The sequence below is a fragment of the Coffea arabica genome, chromosome 4c, assembly GCF_036785885.1.
Source record: "Coffea arabica cultivar ET-39 chromosome 4c, Coffea Arabica ET-39 HiFi, whole genome shotgun sequence".
In the NCBI taxonomy this organism is placed as follows: Eukaryota; Viridiplantae; Streptophyta; class Magnoliopsida; order Gentianales; family Rubiaceae; genus Coffea; species Coffea arabica.
The window spans coordinates 11,612,882-11,633,530 of record NC_092316.1 but is presented as its reverse complement, the minus strand read 5'-3'; the positions used below and the strand labels follow the sequence as shown (position 1 = coordinate 11,633,530).

The following is a 20,649-nucleotide window of genomic DNA, read 5'->3' as shown; positions in this document are numbered from 1 at the left end:
AAATCATCCAAATAAACTCCTATCCAAACAAATCAAATGTTTAAAACAAATTAATACCTCTTCGTTTTACCAACACTGAATAGGGCCATGTTCAAGTACCCATTGAAGTCAATTACCAGATTAATCAAAAGAAAGAAAAGGTATATATTTACTGAAATTGAGGATTGATTGCTTCCTATATCTACTCACTACACACAAGAAGTAAAAGAAAGAAAACAAATTTAAACATGCGAAAAGCAAATAACAAGCTGTTCAACGAAGTTATTTGGGATAATAAATGTTCAAGGGGAAAAAATTAGTGAAGGGAAGATTTCTGAATACGGGCACAAGTGCAGTCTATTTATTATGAAAGGCATTTATAATAATTCTTATGCACAATTTTTTTTTCTTGTGTTCGTAGTAATTTTTTTACAAAAATCTATACAAATGTCATGTATAATAGATAGTCCACTGTCTATAAGTTTGTCACTTTTAATTTTTTGTGATTACATAACATGTACTGCCTTGAAGGAAATGTATACAAGTTTGGCACTTCCTCTGAATTCTTCGTGATTACATAACATGCATTGCCTTGAAGGAAATGTATATACTTCACGAAAAAGCCAAGCATAATTTTGCTTATAAAGAAATTTTTATTTTTTTTTTGTGAATTACTGGAATGAAAAGAACATTATAAAATGAAGGGTTAAGCACAAAAACTCCCCTTAGAATTTGGTCAAAGTTTTTTTTTTTTTTTAAGAATTTGGTCAATGTTGTAGCTTACATCTAAAGTTTATTTCTTTTCACTTTACCTTCCATTTCAGTCTAACCCATCAAGTTAACTGTGAAAATAGTTGAGTTGATGAAAATGCCCTTTTACATGCCCTTTTACATGGTTTAGAAGGAAAGAATTTAAGAATTTTGGATGTTCAAGTTACAAGACATGATTTTTCACCATAGAATAATTTTTTTTTAATCTTTAGGATAAAATAAAGTGGCATATTAATATTTTTTCTGTCCAAATCATCATGCATGTAATAATTTAAGTGGAGAGACCCTGAATTTTGTGAAAAGGAAGAAAATTATATGTTCATTGAAATGCCTAATCAAATCTTCTTTCTACCTTCAATAAGATGACTGGATAAATTATTGAAAAATTTGATCATAAGTATGCAAATGTTGTTTTTAAAACAATATTTTCAACTTCAAGTCAAGATATATAGCTCATGTTTTGAAAAAAAAAAAAAAAAAGGGATTCCAAACTTGAATATGAATGATATCTCATATATCTAGAGCCTCTCGTGTTACACTAACATAAGGTGTAGCCCTGAATCTCAATGCAGAGCAGGGCAATCAAGCTGAAGAAAGAAAAAATGCCCAAAAATGATAGAGCTTCTTGCCATTTTGCTTCACGTTATTTATAGCAGTATTTTTATCATATTCAATTAAGGAAAAAGGAATGTTTGCTGAAATTGAACTAAACATCAGTTATAAATAGTTTGAAGTAGATTGGTGTATATTTACTTATTCACGTAGTAATGACATTACTGTATTATAAAAGGAAACCTGGGACAAAAGTATCATTGGATTTCATCATTATCATTATCATTATCATTACGCATTAGAGAGTGTAAGCACTTTTTTATCTTAATTTTTGTTATCACCAAATTACCCTTATGTCTTTTAATTAAAATTATTGCATTTCAATGTGACACTAATTAAAAGAAATAAAACGCTCCAATTGATTACATTTCAATAGTATTGGTGATTATAATTAAAAATTGCTCATTAAAAACTATTTACCTACGCTTGGACTCCATCTCTCATTATTATACGTATCAAAATTTCTTAATCGAAGCATGAAAACTTTCTCATTAGTCATTAGTTGAGATTGTATAAAAAAAATCAATGTAAAAAAGTAGATACTCTCTAAAAAAAAAAAGAGAGAGAGAAATATACAAGAAGAAGAAAGCCCTTATTCATCTATATATCTTTATACAAATATCACAAGCAAATTTCACAATTATGCACGTTTTACCAATGAGATAATATCAGAAACCTCCCATGAGGTTTCTCCTAATATTACTTGGAACCCTTGAGGTTTTAGAAATATCACTTACCTCCCTTACTTTTGTTATTTGTGCAACAAAATTTTAAAAACCCTAAACTGAGGGTTCATTACTGCCTATACACCACTCAAAACACAAAGGTGTAAAACAAAAGGAACATACTCAAATGTGCGTAAAGGAAATAACAAACTGTCCATCTACGTTGTTTGGAAATAAAGATTGAAGAGGAAAAAGATTGTTGGCTATCTATTATGAAAGGTACTTGTACTTAAATTTTGTGTTTCTTAAAGATGGTACTTTACTTTCTAGCTACTAACACAGCACTCACAATTTACAGAATTGTCTGTCTAAATTACATCATACCTTTTCCATTCAAGGAAGATTAACCCACAGCTAAAGTTTAGGGATACATCCAATAAGAAATCTTTTCCTCTTAGTTTTACTCCAAAAAGAAAAACAAGTGATAGCATATTTGTGTAAATCACTGTCATAATATTTGTGTAAAAGTGATTGAGCATTTTATGCAGTGGCCATAACATACAAAATTAATTGCTCATACAGAATTATATAAAGAAATAAATCTCAAATGGCCCCTACATATTTATAAGCTGTGTTTCTTCTACAAAACTTTTAAATTAAGAAGCAGTTTTAACACCTATTTTTAGACCCGTGAAAATGGAACTTTTAAAGCAAGTTGTGTACTTCAAACTTACAATCTTGAATTATGAATCGTTGATTGATTGATCAAACATAATATTTTGTTGGATACTTACATTTTTCCTTTTACTTGACAAGTCTTTGAATTTTCTGAAAACTAGTTCAAGTAAAGCTAAAACTTCTTTCAGAAAAATCTAAAAAACAAGACGTAAAACCTTCCTGGTACAACGGTTTCTCCAAAGAAAACAAAACAAAATAAGAACTCTGTCACTCCTGGTTCAACGGTTTCTTCAAAGATGGAGTGCCCATATGCAGTCCGATTTCTGCATTCGTTGTAAAAATTAAAAGTTTAGTGTTTTTGTGTTATGTTAGCATCTACATTGGATATTCTCATTTTGTCTTCAATATTTATATTCTAGATTTGTATGTCTACATCATAGTTGTAAAATTTGGCTCTACTCAATGATTTAACCGGTTAATTTGATGAACGGGCAACCTAATCAAGTTGGGTCAACAGTTAGATCGAATAGAAAATACATCCATTGATCTGTCAATGACTCGATGAATCAACCAATAAAGTTAAAAATTATTGGTTGAACCACTAATTTAAAAAATCAAAATATATTATTATATCATATAATATAGTTATTAGTTAGACCAGTCAATCTACAATTGGACAAACAACCAGTTGAACAGGTTTCTTATCCCCATTCCCCCACCAAAACCTAGCTATTTAGGAACAGATTTCCTTGCACAGTCCTTTGGGTAATTTAAAACAAGACATAATGTAGGTTGGCATTAGCATGAGCACTGATTTGATTAGGACCTCTTTCCCTCCTTGACTTAGAGTCTTCTGCTTCCACCCTTGCATCATCCTGTTGGTTTTACTTTTTAAATATCCAAATACCTAGTTCTTCGACCTTCCTATAGTCATTGGAGGCCTAAGTATTTCCCATTGCATGTCTCCCTCATGTTGTCTGACACTTCACTGATCTCCAATCTTGACTGGCTTGGAGTATTCTTGCTAAAATACATTACTGATTTGTCAAAATTAACAACTTCTCCAGAAGCCTGTCCATACAGTTCAAGAATCTCCTTCAACTTCATAGCTTCCTGCTTGCTCGCTTTGCAACACAAAAAGGAATCATCTACAAAGAACAAGTAAGAGACCATGGGGCTATCTCTACAATTTTTATGCCAGTGATTTCTTTTGCTTCCACAGCTTTCTCGAGTAAATTAGATAGCCCTTCAGCACAGATAATGAACAAATATGGAGACAAAGGGTCATCTTGAGTAAATTGGAATTCGCTGGCCTTTTGATTCTTGCGAGGAGCCTTCTCTGAAGCTAATCCTTTCTCATTTGTTGGGACAGGAATTCTGTTGCAGGTCAGATGCTTGTTTTTTGTCTTGTTTGCTTTTTCCTTTTGTCGTACATCCTTTATTTAGTTGCCATTTTTGCTTTTCCGTTTTTAGTTCATGCATGAGTTTCTCCTCTGCGTAATAGCTGTTAGCTCGCATGTAAGAGTTGCCATGCATGGTTTAAAAAATTTATGCTCTGTTCTTTTTCCTTCTTCCTTTTTTGCAACAGAGCTGGTATGCATGCATGTTTTTTATTTCATTGTATGATATATCTTATGTTGTTCTTTACAGCAGTTTGTAAATGTTGTTTTTGTTCTTCTTTACAATGATTCTACTATAGTTTTTGGTGGCTATTGTAAATTGCCATTGGCTGGTTTTTTTTTGGACTGGTGGTTCTTAGTCATTTAAGTCAGGTGGATAGAAATAATATTCATCAAAAATGGTATGTTGAAATGTCACAGAGTGAGATGGCCGCGCTTTCATGTCGGAGGCGCGAAGCCAGGCTTTTGGAAAAAAAGGGAGAAATCCTCACGCTCTTATATTCATAGGGTACCGTTTGGCTACATAGAAACCGGTGTTTGTTTTCCTGGTTCTACTCTTGAGGGTGATAGCAAGCTACTCTTGAAGGCTGTGGTTTTACTCCTCAAGGTATATGTGCCATTGTAGTATTTTACTCATCTATTCTGTATCTGTTAGTTTATTTAGCCTTGCGTCAGATCATTATCTTTGAATGGCTTCACGTTTCTGTGCCATTTACGATTGAAGCCATCTATTTTTGCACATTGCAGTAGCTCCATTAAATGACATAGTTCAGGTTACAAAAGGTCAACCAGAATCTATTGCTGGAAAAAAAAAAAACGGTGTCTTCTCATCTTTGGCCTAAAGTTTGGCCTTCTGCTAATGATCAGCCTTCTTAGCACATTCATAGAGAAGTCTTACCTAAAGGATTGCCTGACCTTTTAGATAACATTACAGTCTTCAATGAGAATGAACAAACTTGTGATTCTCAAAATGACAACCAAATAACATCTTTGAATCTTTGAAGGACTCAAACTCTGGAATCCTTAACTCTTTGAACACTCCGTCTTTAAATTGTTTGTCCAGAGACTGTGTTTCCTCTTCTATTGCATTGAATCCCTGATCTTTCAGCATTCCGCGAGGTAGAGATATTACTGCATTCAACAAATCATTCTTCTTGATTTTCTTATTCAGTCTTTAGTATCGTTGTCTTTCATAAACTATTCTGATATAAATAAGGCCGTCTATTTATACACGTTGCAGCAACTGCATTCAATGATAGAGCTCAGCGTTAGAAATGTTAGATAGACACTAATGCTGGAAAATGGAAAAAAAAAGGGACATCTATCTTTTGATTCCTTACCTAATGACCAGCCTTGTAAGCGGAGGCATGGAAATGCATTGTCAAAGGCATGGTCTCCTGTTTCAGAAGTTAACATTGTGATCTCTGATGACGATGAACAAACCTGTGGTGCTCGATGTTAAAATACAGCTAACATCTTTGAACCCACGCGGAACTTGAATTCTAAAATTCTTGGTTCTTTGAAGAGTCCATTTTTGAACTGCTCGTCAAATGACTGTATTTCTTCAACTACTACATTGAATCTCCAGTCTTCTAGTACTTCTCAAGATACAAATATGATTATATGTACCAATTATTTTGCTTGCTTTTCTTGTTCAATCTCCGGTACTTAAAAAAAATTCTTCTCCACTTTAAGATAATGTTGTGTCTTTTGGGCACCTTATTAGAATTTGCCATTGCAGACATCCTATCGATTCAGAAAAATGTGGTGGTTCATTCTCAAATAATCAATGATGTGTCGACTAACAAAGATGGGACCAGCAAATCATCTGATATTCCTGTTGGTTTTACAACTCGAACGAAGGATCGTACAAATGTTATGCCGACAAGAACGACGCAGTCAGGTTAGTTGATATGTAGGTTATGCTGAAAGGGGGCAAAAACGCTTCATCCTTGTTGGGGAGCATATCGTATATGTGATGAATATGTATTTCTGTCCTTGAAATATTAAAAAAAAAGAGCAGCTGCTTATAAAATCCTTGAGCATTAACTGCATTAAGCTTCATTATGCTACTATTTGATCATTTGTTTCAGGAGGGCTCCCGCAATATATGTTAACATTTTCTCTTGGGAAGCTATGGGGCAAGTTTCTCTTGCTACTGTTACTGACTGTCCATTTGAGTATCAATGTTAATTATTATATATTCTAAGCTGTATAATATTCTGCAGATCTTGGCAGATGCAATGGGGCTTGGGAAAACTGTGATGACTATTGCTCTGATTCTTGCAAGGCAAGGCAGAGGTACCCTGAGGATCAAGAATCGATTGCCAAAAGTGAGAGTGATACAGAGTACATCAAGAAAAAGAAAAAGGAATCTGATCTCAAACCTTTTAGAAAAGTGAAAGGTGGCACCCTCATTATTTGTCCTATTGCGTTGCTTGGCTCGTGGAAGGTGAGTCCGTATAATATATTTGATTCAGCCAGAATAACAAAGTTTTCTGAGTTTGTATGCATTCTGAATAGGTTTAGCTGCATTGTTCTGAAACTGCATTACTGATTTTCTGATCGGATGTTAGTTAATGGATAGGCACAAGGATATACTGTCATCTTCTCTGAATAAGAATTTACTGAATGAACAGGATGAACTTGAAACACGCTCAAAGCCAGATAGTATCTCCATTTCTGTCTTTATTGGTGGAGATCGGAGCAGTGACCCTAGAGTGATTGCTGAACCTGACGTGATCTTGACCACATACGGTGTCTTAACGGCTGCTTGTAAGAATGTAAGCTAGCTATTTCCATTTTTTGTTACTTTCCACCACTGAAATCCATTTACTTGCAGCTTATACGAATGAAAAGCTGGCCATTTCCATTTTTTTAGTTTCCACCACTTAAATCCAATTGCTAATGCTGCTTGTTCTTTTCCCCTGTTGGAACATTTTTAATGATTACTATTTTATATGTTCGACACAGGATGGGGAGAATAGCATTTTCCACAGAGTTGACTGGTACAGAGTGGTTTTGGATGAAGCTCGTACCATCAAGTCCTCTAAAACTCTGGGTGCCCAGGCTGCCTTCAAATTGTCATCCTATTGCAGGTGGTGTCTTACTGGTACCCCTCTTCAGGTATGGCAGCAGCAAAGAATTCTGGCATTAGTTGAACAAGTGCCCTGATTGTTATTAAACCGCTGGCTATTGTCTAGCATGTATCAATTAAGGTCATTATCAATTGCTGCAGAACAAGTTGGAAGACCTTTATAACCTACTTTGCTTCTTGCACGTTGAACCATGGTGTAACTAGGCTTGGTGAGCTTTTTTTTTTTTTTTTTTGACAATTTTATGGCTGATGCTCGAGATGATTTAAAAACAAGCAATTACTATTCAGTTTTTGCGTTACATTTCCTAGAAAAATTGTTCAAAGAGTTAAAGATGGCCAAATCTTTTTTTTTTTTGGTTTATTATTATTTTTTTAATCAACATTATAATGCAAATGAGCTTGTTCCCTCGCTCTTCCCATTTGCTGAAATTTGTTTACTGCTTGTTATAGGTGGCAAAAACTGATTCAGAAGCCATATGAGAGTGGTGATTATAGAGGGATGATGCTGATCAAGGCTATTTGGAGGCCACTAAAGCTCTACTATTTACAGACAGAAGTAATTATCATTTCTTTTTATGTAATAACTGTTTCCTTCTATTTCTTCAACAGCTTATAGTACTTTCTTTTTTAATCTCCACCAAAATGTAGATTTAACTCAACATCTCATGACTACTCTATAGGGAAATATGGTTATATGCTACATCAAGCCTTCTCCTCCTAGATTTAGACTGATCAGATATGTAGCTCATGAAATAATCACTACCTATGGATGAAGCTCTCAATATTGACAACCTCAACAATCTCAATATTAACGACTGACAATCTATTTGTTGTGTTATTTTTACTTGTACCCTTGCTACACCGACAATCTACAATCTACTTATTGTCTGTTTTTAGTCATAACTTTACTACATCAAAAGCCTATTATGTCCTTTATTATACTTTTCGATCTCATTTATTTCTATTTTCTAGATCCTCATTAGCTTATTGAGCAAAATTAGGCATGCCAGTCTTTGAGCGGTGTACACCTCCTAGTTAAAATCCTAATTAGTTAATTGGTGGTCCATCATTTCGAATACCGCGTTGAAGTCAAATCCGCGTATCAAAACAATTCCGCCTTCCATTCCACCGTGTGTATCGAACTGCTTTGTTTTTGACTAAAATAATTGCTCTTGCACAAGTCAATGAAGAATTACGGATAAAACTGGAAGAGAAAATGAACCACGAGAAGAATCCATCCTCTCTTCTGAGATCAGTTAAAACAACAGCTTGTTGAAAGCAAAGCTCGCTTCCGGCTTAACCAAGATGGCTGACCCTGTTATCTCTCTTGTTGTTGAGAGAACTGGCGATCTGCTGGTTCAAAAATTTGTTTTCCTGAAAGATGCTGGACAACAAGTTGAGAAACTCAAAAATGATCTGGTCCGGATGCGGTGTTTCCTGAAAGATGCTGATCAGAGGCAAGATGAAGATGAGAGGATCCGCAACTGGGTTTCTGAAATCAGAGCTGCGGCCTACGATGCGGAGGATGTCATTGAGATCTTCGCCAGCAAAGTTGAGTTCTTCACAAAGGACAAGGGACTCGTCACCAAATTGACGTATTATCCCTTGAAAATTGTGAACCTCTACAAGATTGGTAAAGAGATCGAATCCTTACGGATGAGGCTCAAGGAGATTGCTGATAGCCGCGTAGAGTACGGTATCAAAAATCTTGGAGAGGGGATGACTACACATGGAGAAGAGCTTCAACGGCTCCGGCGGTCCTCTCCTTTCAACGAGGACAGGGATATAGTGGGCTTCGAGGAGAAAACAAAATCCCTGGTGGCAGAACTTTTGAAAGAGGACAAAAGCCGCCGTGTGGTTTCAATCGTCGGCATGGGAGGTGCTGGTAAGACAACTCTAGCCAAAAAGGTTTATAACCATGCTGATGTCAGGGAGAGATTCAGCTGTCGTGCTTGGGTATGTGTCTCTTCAAGCTATGATCACAAAAAGATACTGAGATCAATCATAAAGCAATTAAATCCAAAGGATGACAAGCTATATGAAATGTTGGAAAAGATGGAAGAGGAAGAGTTGGAAGAAAGGCTCTATCAAGATCTCCAAGACAAATGTTATCTTGTGGTACTTGATGATGTATGGAAGGAAGTAGCGTGGGATTGTCTATCCAGGAGGGCCTTTCCTGATGTTGGCACATCAAGTAGATTGCTGCTTACAAGTCGCAATCGGGAAGTTGCCGTACACGCAGATGCTCTTAGCATCCCCTGTGAGTTGAAAAGTTTGGGACAGGAAGACAGTTGGCAGTTGTTTCTCAAAGAGGCCTTAGGTCATGGAGCTAATGCTGGGTGTCCTCCGGATTTGGAAGGAGTAGGCAGAGAGATTGCAAGGCGATGTGCCGGCCTGCCGCTGGCCATAACGGTTATAGGTGGCCTGCTACTGCGCAAGAAAAAGTCGAAGACTGAATGGAAGAACGTTCTCAACAACTTTAGCGCACACCTATCGAGGAGCCTGAGTGAAGCAGGGGCAATTCTGGAATTAAGTTATGCAGACCTTCCTGCCAATCTGAAATTTTGCTTTTTATATTTGGGTTTGTTTCCTGAGGACTCCGTGATTTCTGTGCGCAAGTTGATCCATATGTGGGTTGCAGAGGGAATAATGCAGAAAAGAGATGCAAAAAATTTGGAGGAAAGTGCAGCATATGATGAAGTGGAACGACTTTGTAGCAGAAATATGGTCCAAGTGGCGGAAATGACTGTTGATGATAGGATTAAAAGCTGTAGAGTCCATGATTTGCTGCGAGAGCTTGCAATCAGGAAGGCAGAGGATGAAAATTTTTTTCAGATCCATGACACCAGAGATGATGAAATATCAGCCAAATCCAGGTATCTTGCTGTTCATAGTCTCCCTCTGGATAAAAATTATTTTGGGTCTTCGACCCCTCCTCTCCGGTCTCTGCTTTTTTTCAATATCCACGGTTACATGGAAAACATTAGTCTTAGCTTCAAAAGTTTCAGAAAGCTTAGGATACTAGACCTTGAGAATGTTGAGATGGGTTATAATTTGCTAGAAGAAATTGGTGAAGTCAAGCTTCTAAGGTACCTCGGTTTAAGAGGCACATCCATTCCAAGGCTCCCTCGTTCCGTCGGTTGCTTGCGATACCTACAAACTCTTGACATGCGGAACTTTAAATCGAAAGTGAAAGTTTCAAATTTCATTTGGAAGCTTGAAAGTTTACGGCATCTATATGCGTATGATATGGAATGTGATGTGCCTCTTAAGATTGAAGGATTGAGGAATCTCCAGACTCTGTCAGGCATACGCTTTGAGGACGTTATACACAATAACATGATAACTTTGACAAGTCTTCAGAAACTGGGGATTGTAGTGGATTACAGGTCAGAGATAGACAAACTCTGCATACATTTATCTGAGGTTGGAAGCCTAAAGACTTTACATCTTTATTGTAATACAGAAAGCGAGTGGCCATCTCTAGCTGGACTTTCTAAGCTCCATCATGTAACAGAGCTTAAGCTATTCACTTCGCCGTTTGCTCGGACAATGCTGCCTCCTGATTTCCCTCCAAATCTCTCTCGCTTGTCTTTGAAAGGCACATTCTTCAGGAATGACCCAATGCCAGTACTGGAGAAGTTGGGACAGCTGTCGTTCCTCAAAATCGAAGTTGCATATGAGGGACCACAGCATATGGTCATTTCTAGGCATGGGTTTCACCAATTGAAATTCCTTGAGCTCAACAACCTGTATGGTTTGGATGAAATAAAGGTGGAGGAAGGTGCATTGCCACAGCTCCAGCGCCTGAGAATCAGGGACTGCCCCGATTTAGCAAAGTTGCCGGAAGAGCTGAAGCACATAACTAGTCTTGATGCGCTTGAGCTTGTGTCCATGCCAGAACATTTCATCAGTAGGCTTGATGCGGACACGGTATCCGGTGTCCCTAACCTCAGAATATTTTGACTCGCAGAAGGAAAGAAGTTGGTATTTGTATTTCGCGCATAGAATGGAAGGTATGTCGTGTAGTGATTAATAAAATTATTTCAAGTTTTTATCAAAATACATAAATAAAAAGAATGTTTCCGTATTTGTTTCCCCCAATTCACAAGCTTTTTAAGTCCTTTTTTTTTTTTAATTATTTGAAATCTCACACTTCAATGCTTGCTTTTGTTTGGGCAACTAACAGTGAGGATTTGTCTTTCTATAAATTTACATTGCATATATCATATTAATACAAGTAGTAATTAAAAAAAAAACAATTCAAGTCTTCCGTGGGCCTCAAAAACCCTGATAGTAAACTCTTGGGACTTGTAAATGTCGAAATCAATAAAAAATATGTAGAGTTATTTGGTTGATTCTAATTTTTCCAATGCTGTCCAAACCGAAAAAGAGAATAAGGAAATAAAAGGCCCTATTCGTGCACTGGAAGAGAAAAAAGAATGAAGTTGGCAAACAAATCAAGAAATTCATCGCATATAAATACTACTCGCTATACAAATAAGATGTAAAAAAAAATTGGTCAATTTTGAGTTTGTAAATGGATACCTTACTAAACTTGGTCTTGAACCATGATTTGACAAAAAAAAAATTATTTACTTGCATCACAAATACAATTTCTATCACACCTTTTCATTTTCTTAATCATCTTTTTATCTGAAATTGAGGATTGATTGCTTTCTATATCTACTCACTACACACAAGAAGTAAAAGAAAGAAAACAAATTTAAACATGCGAAAAGCAAATAACAAGCTGTTCAACGAAGTTATTTGGGATAATATATGTTCAAGGGGAAAAAATTAGTGAAGGGAAAATATTACGAAAGGCATTTATAATAATTCTTATACACCAATTTTTTTTTTCTTGTGTTCGTAGTAATACATTTTTTTTACAAAAATCTATACAAATGTCATATGTAATAGATAGTCCACTGTCTATAAGTTTGTCACTTTTTAATCTTTTGTGATTACATAACATGTACTGCCTTGAAGGAAATGCATACAAGTTTGGCACTTCCTCTGAATTCTTCGTGATTATATAACATGCATTGCCTTGAAGGAAATGTATATACTTCACGAAAAATTCAAGCATAATTTTGCTTATAAAGAAATTTTTATTTATTTTTTTGTGAATTACTGGAATGAAAAGAACATTATAAAAAGAAGGGTTAAGCACAAAAACTCCCTTTAGAATTTGGTCAAAGTTTTTTTTCTTCTCACTTTACCTTCCATTTCAGTCTAACCCATCAAGTTAACTGTGAAAATAGTTGAGTTGATGAAAATGCCCTTTTACATGGTTTAGAAGGAGAGACCTTAAGATTTTTGGATGTTCAAGTTACAAGACATGATTTTTACCATACAATAATTTTTTTTTATCTTTAGGATAAAATAAAGTGGCATATTAATATTTTTTCTGTCCAATATTCATCATGCATGTAATTAATTTAAGTGGAGAGACCCTGAATTTTGTGAAAAGGAAGAAAATTATATGTTGTATGTTCATTGAAATGCCTAATCAAATCTTCTTTCTACCTTCAATCAGATGACTGGATAAATTATTGAAAAAATTGATCATAAGTATGCAAATATATTTTTTAAAACAATATTTTCAACTTCAAGTCAAGATATATACCTCATGTTTTGGGAAAAAAAAAAAAGAGGATTCCAAACTTGAATATGAATGATATCTCATATATCTAGAGCCTCTCGTGTTACACTAACATAAGGTGTAGCCCTGAATCTCAATGCAGAGCAGGGCAATCAAGTTGAAGAAAGAAAAAAATGCGCAAAAATGGAGAAAATGATACCGCTTCTTGCCATTTAACTCCACGTTATTTATAGAAGTATTTTTATCATATTCAATTAAGGAAAAAGGAATGTTTGCTGAAATTGAACTAAACATCAGTTATAAATAGTTTGAAGTCGATTGGTGTATATTTACTTATTCACGTAGTAATGACATTAATGTATTATAAAAGGAAACCTAGGACAAAAGCATCATTGGATTTCATTATTATCATTATCATTACTATATAAAATGTATGAATCTTGGTATTAAAGAATGTAAGCACTTTTTTGTCTTAGTTTTTGTTATTTCCAAATTAACTTTTTATTTTTTAATTAAAATTATTGCATTTCAATGTGGCACTAATTAAAAGAAATAAAACACTCCAATTGATTACATTTCAATAGTATTGGTGATTATAATTAAAAATTGCTCATTAAAAACTACTTACCTACCCTTGGACTCCATCTTCAATTATTATACTTGTATCAAAATTTCTTAATCAAAGTATGAAAAATTTCTCATTAGTCATTAGTTGAGATTGTACAAAAAAAAAAATCAATGTAAAAAAGTAGATACTCTCTAAAAAAAAAAAGAGAGAAATATACAAGAAGAAGAAAGCCCTTATTGATCTATATATCTTTATACAAATATCACAAGCAAATTTCACAATTATGCACGTTTAACCAATGAGATAATATTAGAAACCTCCCTTGAGGTTTCTCCTAATATTAGTTTGAACCCCTGAGGTTTTAGAAATATCACTTACCTTCTTTACTTTTGTTATTTGTGCAAAAAAATTTTAAAAACCCTAAACTGAGGGTTCATTACTTCCTATAAACTACTCAAAACACAAAGATGTAAAACAAAAGAAAAAAAAACTCAAATGTGCAAAAAGGAAATAACAAACTGTCCATCTTCCTGCTTGCTCGCTTTGCAACACAAAATGGAATCATCTACAAAGAACAAGTAAGGGACCATGGAGCTATCTTTACAAATTTTTATGCCAGTGATTTCTTTTGGTTCCACAGCTTTCTTGAGTAAATTAGATAGCCTTTCAGCACAGATAATGAACAAATATGGAGACAGAAGGTCATCTTGATGTAGCCCTCTAGTAAGAGTGACATGTCCTACTTTTTGTCCATTTAGGTTAAAAGAATAAGAAATAGTGGAAAAGCAAACCATGATCCATTTAACAAAAATGGGACAGAATCCCATATGCATCATCATCAATCTCCCTAGAAATTTTCATTCCACCTTATCTTCGCTTTAGACATGTCAAACTTTAGGGTCATGAAGCCTATTTGTAGACACCAAATTTTTAATTTTTAAACTGTGTTTATTTAATTGATTTAATTTTAGCTTTATAGGTTCAATTTTAGGTTTTTTAGTTTATTTATTTATTTTATATTTCTATTTGTTTTTGTTTTTATTTTTGAGTCTCTTATTTTATTTTATTTTTATTTAAAGATTAAAAGCATTTTTCTTTACATACTAAATTTCAGAAAAAAGGAAAAAGGAAAAAAAGAAAAAAACATCAATCAAAATTAAATTTTTTAGGGGCATTTCATTTGTTTGAATTTTATTTTTTTGACTTTTACTGCTTTATTTGTTAGAGGGAAAAAAGAGAAAAATGAATGGTGGAAATGAAAAAGAAAAAGGAAAAGATAGCTTCCACGGTTGCTTGCATTTTGTCTATTAAAAAGCCATAATCAATGGCTAACAATAAGGGGAGGAGCTGAGGTTTTTTCTGAGTCATTGATAAGGTTTAAGGGGTTTGGATGGGATATAAAAGAAAAGGCTAAGGGTTCAAGGAAAAGGGGGCGGCTGAAGTCGGAGAAAGAGGAGAGGGTAGATGGGTGACGGCTGAAAATCTGGGGCTGGAGAGAAAAAGGGAAGAGTGAGAGATACAGCGAGAGGGAGACCGAGAGCAAAAGATAGGTTACGGGCTGAGCATGGTTCGAAGACTCGGCCGAGACCGAGACGACTCGGCCGAGTCGTCTCCGTCTCGGCCTAGTCCGAGACGATACCACGACCGAAACGTTCCGAGATACGTGATAGGTTGAGACGTCACCGTGAAGGGTTGAAACGGCGGAGTCACACCAAGTCACTCCGAGTCATCCCAAGTCAACTTGAATTTTTATTATTTTTATTAATTTTAAATTATTTTTGCTTATCATATTTTTTACAAATTTTAGAATATTAAATATTTTAAAAATTTGTGTCTCACTGAGACCGCAACCGATATGCCGAGACCGATATGGAACGTTCCGGGCCGCGACCGTGACCGCGACCGCGACTTTGAACTATGGCTGAGGGTTTGAGGAAGAGAAAAAACCCAAGTGAGCGAGAGAGAGCTACGGCTGAGGGGAGAGCTTGGGGGGAAAAGGAGAGAAACGAACGGTAAAAAAAGAAAAGCTTCAGAGAGGGAAAGGATAGCTACGACTGAGGAAAAGAAACGGGATCCAAGCAAGGGAGATTGAGAGAGGGTGACAGCTAGAATTTGGGTTGGCGGCTTGAAGAAAGAAAAACCTACGGGCAAAGGAAGGAAAAGCTAAGCTAGAAAGGGGCCGTCGGAACTATTCACTTCAACCGCCATTTCAGCCTTCCATCATCACCGGCATATCTTCACCAAGGTATCTCAGTCATGAACTCACGCCAAGTTTGTATTTTTCTGTTGTTTCTGTTTTGGTTTATGGTTGAGGAACGCATAGGGCTTTGACCTGGGTTTAGGGACAGTAGTTTGATTTCCTCGGTGGGGGGCTCTATGATGAACCTAAGATGCTTTTGTGTTTATGACTGATGTTTGTGACCAGCGAGCCCAGCAAAATTGCAGATCTTTCTTCCTTTTGTCAGATTTGCATAACCATTATTTCTGTTTTTTTCTTCGGTTCCCCGGGTTCGCGTCTGTTTGTATTGAAGTATGTCATCAGATTGATGACTCTTTCATCCTGTTAGCTCCCAGTTATTCGAGTACATGAAGTAAAAGAGAGATTTCTGCTTTTTCCCTTGCACTTCATCTGCGTTTTTTCTTTTTTGCTTCCCAAAGCTGTGTTCATAATCTTCTTAATGGAAATCAGGGACAAAATCATTGGCTTTCTTTTATGTGCATAATCTTCGGTTTTCCTGTTTGGGTTTTGATGCATTGAGGAACTAAAGTGCCTTGTTCACAAGTATAGTCTGTCTTGCTGCCTTTGTGATAAACTCAGCGCTTGGTTGAGTAGTGGAATGCTCTTGGTTGACTGCTCCATGCACGTTTCATCATAATTAGATGGATTGTGTTTGTGTTTCTAAAAAAAATGATGTTTTTTGTTGTTGTTCATGGTAGCAATAGCAGTTTTTTTTTTTTTTTTTAGAATTACATGTTCCCATTCTAAGTTTTTCTTGTCTTTCTTGGTTTGTTTGGATGTTGAGTTCTGGGAATTCTTTGTTTGGGATCAAGGCTTTGGTGTTGGTTTGAGATAGTGGCTGATTCTGATGGAAAGATTGCATTAGAACGAACATCATAATTGTGGGAAAAACATGGTTGAAAAATTGCAGAAATAAAACCCATTTCACAGCCTGTGTTATGTTTGTTTTAGTTATCAAGATCTTTGGGTACATTCGGCCAAAAGTTGCAGAAGAATAGCTCCAGTTTGCAGAATGTTTCTTTGTAGTATTTGCATGAAACTTCGCATGGAATTCTTCCAATTATTTGCATTGTTAAGGGATGTGTACACTTGGGATCCTCGGTGACATGTTTCCTATGCCAATTCAATGCCACCTATAGTATTGCGCCAAGTGTCATGTTATTATTTACACTTGTGTTAAATCAAACCAAGTTAAATCAAACCAAGTTAAATTATTAGAAAATTAAAGTGTAAATAATAACAAGACACTTGGCGCAATACTATAGGTGGCATTGAGTTGGCATAGAAAACATGTCACCGAGAATCTCAAATGGGATGTGTAGCCATGTTTAATTGGAGTAATTTCAAAGTTATGGTATGAATCCGCTTTGCTGATTTGCGGAACCTTGTGCAATGAAAATATGCAGCAGAACCTTGCCGAGAACTTCATCAGTTGCTAAAGTTCTGTTGTAATATGTTTTCCCACGTCAACTTGCATGTATTTGCATGCAAAAGTAACTTTCAGAAATGGCCTTTTAACTCCCCAAGTCCTTTTTTGTGCTACTGTGGCCCAATCAATTGGAAAAATCAATCAAATTGACCCCTCAAACTTTCTTTTTCCTTTCAATTAGGCCCCCAGCTTTGCGAACATGGCTGTTTAAGTCATTTAAATGCTTTAACATTTATGTGGTTGTTTGTGATTACTTGACCCTTTCTTTGCTCTTAGACCCTTGAAGTTCCCAAAATGTTTTAATTAGGCTTGAATGATTGGTCAAGGTTTGCAATTGGATCCTTGGTAGTTTTCTATTTTGGAAATTTGATTCATAGTTTACTTTTTCTTGGAAATTGTGAATTATTTGGTTTCATTTAAGTTGCAATTGGGAGGAATTTGGTGATTTTGTTTACACTTTACTATTTAAATTGGTGCATTGACCCCTTTATTGTTTTGAAGCCATTTTTCCTTCATTTGCTTACCATTGCGAGGGAGGTACACTCTATCATTTATTTTTGACTTTATCTGACCCTACGTGCGTATATGTGTCTTATGTGTGCAATTGCATGACTTTAAGTGTTTATTTCATTTTCACTTTATTTATTTCTTTAGTTGCTTAGTTTTTGCTTTAATTTTAGTTCAATTTTATCATTTGGGAGGCACTTGAATGCCAAGTTGTAATAGTTAGGTTTATTTCATTTATTTTCCGTTTCCCCTTTAGATTGTAATAGGCTTTCCCCAAATGTAATAGTTAGGGTTTTATTTGTTTTATTTGCCTTACGTGTTTTGCATGCCTATGTGCTATGTGTTACCGCTTTCTTAGGGCTTAGCATCTAGATATACCATGCTTATGTGCTACGTGCTACGTGAAACTATGTGTTTTGCATGTCTATTTGCTTTTTAGTATTATATCTGATTATGTGGATGAATGCGCGTGACCGTGGCTAGTCCAATGCTAGTCATGGTCTTCCCCTCGAGCCCACACTAGTCCAATGCTAGTTGTGGTTCCCTTGTCCGATTTCCACTAGTCCAACGCTAGTGAGAATTCATAGATATGGGCTAGTCCAATGCTAGGCCCTTAGGGACCTCCTACGCTAGATCATGCTTGTATGACTACATCACACTCTCATGCATATTTTTCACTTTCTAGGGCCTTTTATCACTTTGTATGATATTCCCCTTATACGTATATCCCTTATCCCTAATTTCCCTATATATATACCCCTGTGTATGATACATGACATTAGACTTGCATTTCATTTTAGCAATAGGATTAGGGTAGTGCATTTGCTTGATTAGATAGGGAATGACCCCTTGAATATGGGATATGGACGAGTTTGGCTTTCCTAGGCTTAGCACGCTCGTATTCTCTCTATTAAAGGGAACATTGAAAGTCACGAGTATAAGTCCCCCGCACCCATTATGATGCATTCCTTTAGGTCATACACATTTGTATATTATTATTTTCTTTATTTTTTCTTTCCTTCGAGTCACATGACTTGCATTATTCGTGACTTCTTCGAAGAGTCTTTATTGGGCGTCACAATTAATGTGATTGGTACCAAATAAGATTTGAAAATACATTTCAACCCCCGACACCCTCCTAGGTCTAAAGTATGCATTCATATAGTACATCCAAAATGTGATAAATCTTTGGGTTAAAATAAGAAAGTTTTTGACTAAATCGCGCAACTACCCTTGGCTAGGTTGAAAGGGTGCCTTGGATTCTTATCCTTGCCTTCCCTTTCTTCAAATGTGACTCCCGAATCTTTTTCTCTGATTTTTGTAGATTTGGAGTCGTTTAAAAAGGGTTTTCTACTTTTTTTTCATTAAAAATTCATTTTTAGGTGACTTGGTACACCTTAACTCTATACTAAGTGGCGACTCCATTTTTCATTCAAAAACCCTTTTTAAACTATATTTTGGGTCAAATCGTCGCATTTTCAAGTCCCATTTAGACCCATGTTTTTCATTTTCTTTTTAAATCAAAAATTCATTTTCCTAAACAAAATTTATTTTTTCTTTAAAAAATGGGGCACGACACTATTTTGCCTCATCTCTTATTTGTCAGGAAATGTAAATTTTCATGAGCAATTATAACGTTATCCAAAAGCTGTCTCCCCAGGATAAAATCAGATTGAAAGGAATTTGATTTTATATCACCAAGCAACCCAAATTAATGCTGTGAGCATCTTGAAAACTGTTAGAAATGTATTGAAAACAAAGATGTGGATTTTCAAACTTGTTGAATTGATTTTCAAAGGTAAAAGAACTGAGCTTTGACATTAGAAATATTTTGATTTTCAGTAGGGTAATTTGGTGCAATTCACTACCAAAATATATACAATTTAAGCAAGGAGTAGATATTACCATAAAAAAAATATGCATCATCAAAGCAACAAACATGTATTTTATTATTTACACAGTTTTATTTGCTTTATCATAAACACATTTTTAATCACTTTTTTTTTATCTCACATGTATCACATTATAAAAGTGCTATAGTATTTTTTTTAAATTATCCTAAGTAATCTCCTATCCAAACACACTCAAATTGTTCAATTGAAATTCATCACACCAACCTATTCTACAAGGCTGAAGTGCTGTCACATGTTAACACTTGGTATCTATGCATCTGCAATATGCATAGTGTATTTCCATACAATAAGTATATTCAATATTACATTCAAGAGCTTTGCAACTGTATCCACTTCATATTGTATCTCCATAAGACATTAAGATGTGCTTAACTAAATCAACAGCAGAAAAGCAACTTTGTTTAACTATGCAAAGTTGAAGTCAACAAATGTTCACAAATTATTCGCAACTGAAATTATATTAAGGAATCTTTTAAGCAGTAGAAAAAAGTAAAAAAAAAAAAAAACAGTTTTAAAGTCTAAATTCTTGAAGGTAATGCCCTAAAAGATAGCAACATGCCATGAACAACACCAAAAAACCAGGGCTAAGGCATTTAAATTTATATTTCTCCATCTTTGAAGTATTTAACGTGAGAAATGCCATTATGCAACCAGGCCAATTCAGTACACAACCAAGCTAATTGTAAGGAATGCCATTACAAATTCCAATATGAGAAATGCCATTATATAAGAATTGGCAGGGCAAGATTCTAAGCTTCAGTACACAACCAAGCTAATTCAAATCATGAATCAGTCGCATACATAGCAGCTGATCGGCACAAAAACTCAGTTCAATTCTTCGGAAAAAAAAAAGAGTCAAACTTCCATAAAGTTAGTCAATCGCAAAATGTGCAGATTTTCTATTATGCAAGGCAAAAACATCCCTCTTGCTTAGATCTCATCGTTGGGTCATTGGATCACATGGATGAAGGAAAAACATCCACTCAATGTAGAGCAGTTTGGAACTTGGTTCAAACTATGCACCTTCAGAATACAATCGCATGGTACATGGCACTAAAGGACTTTTTTTTATTTTTTTTTAATCAAATTAAAATTTTATTGCTGCAACCAACAAAAATACCCAGATCGGGTCCAACCCATTTCCAGGAGTACAAATTCAAACCCTGACCAAACCCACCACCCC

General features: G+C 35.4%; 1 protein-coding gene across 1 annotated transcript; it reads left to right on the top strand.

Annotated features, from left to right (window-relative positions):
* Positions 1-8,507: 8,507 nt before the first annotated feature.
* Positions 8,508-11,168, top strand: LOC113739409 (probable disease resistance RPP8-like protein 2). The gene has a single exon (XM_072044815.1). The coding sequence runs from the start codon at positions 8,508-8,510 to the stop codon at positions 11,166-11,168; it is 2,661 nt and encodes an 886-aa protein (XP_071900916.1).
* The last annotated feature ends 9,481 nt before the right edge of the window (positions 11,169-20,649 follow it).

Coding starts and splice junctions, on each gene's coding strand:
- LOC113739409 (XM_072044815.1), top strand. CDS start 8,508: ATGGCTGACCCTGTTATCTCTCTTGTTGTTGAGAGAACTGGCGATCTG.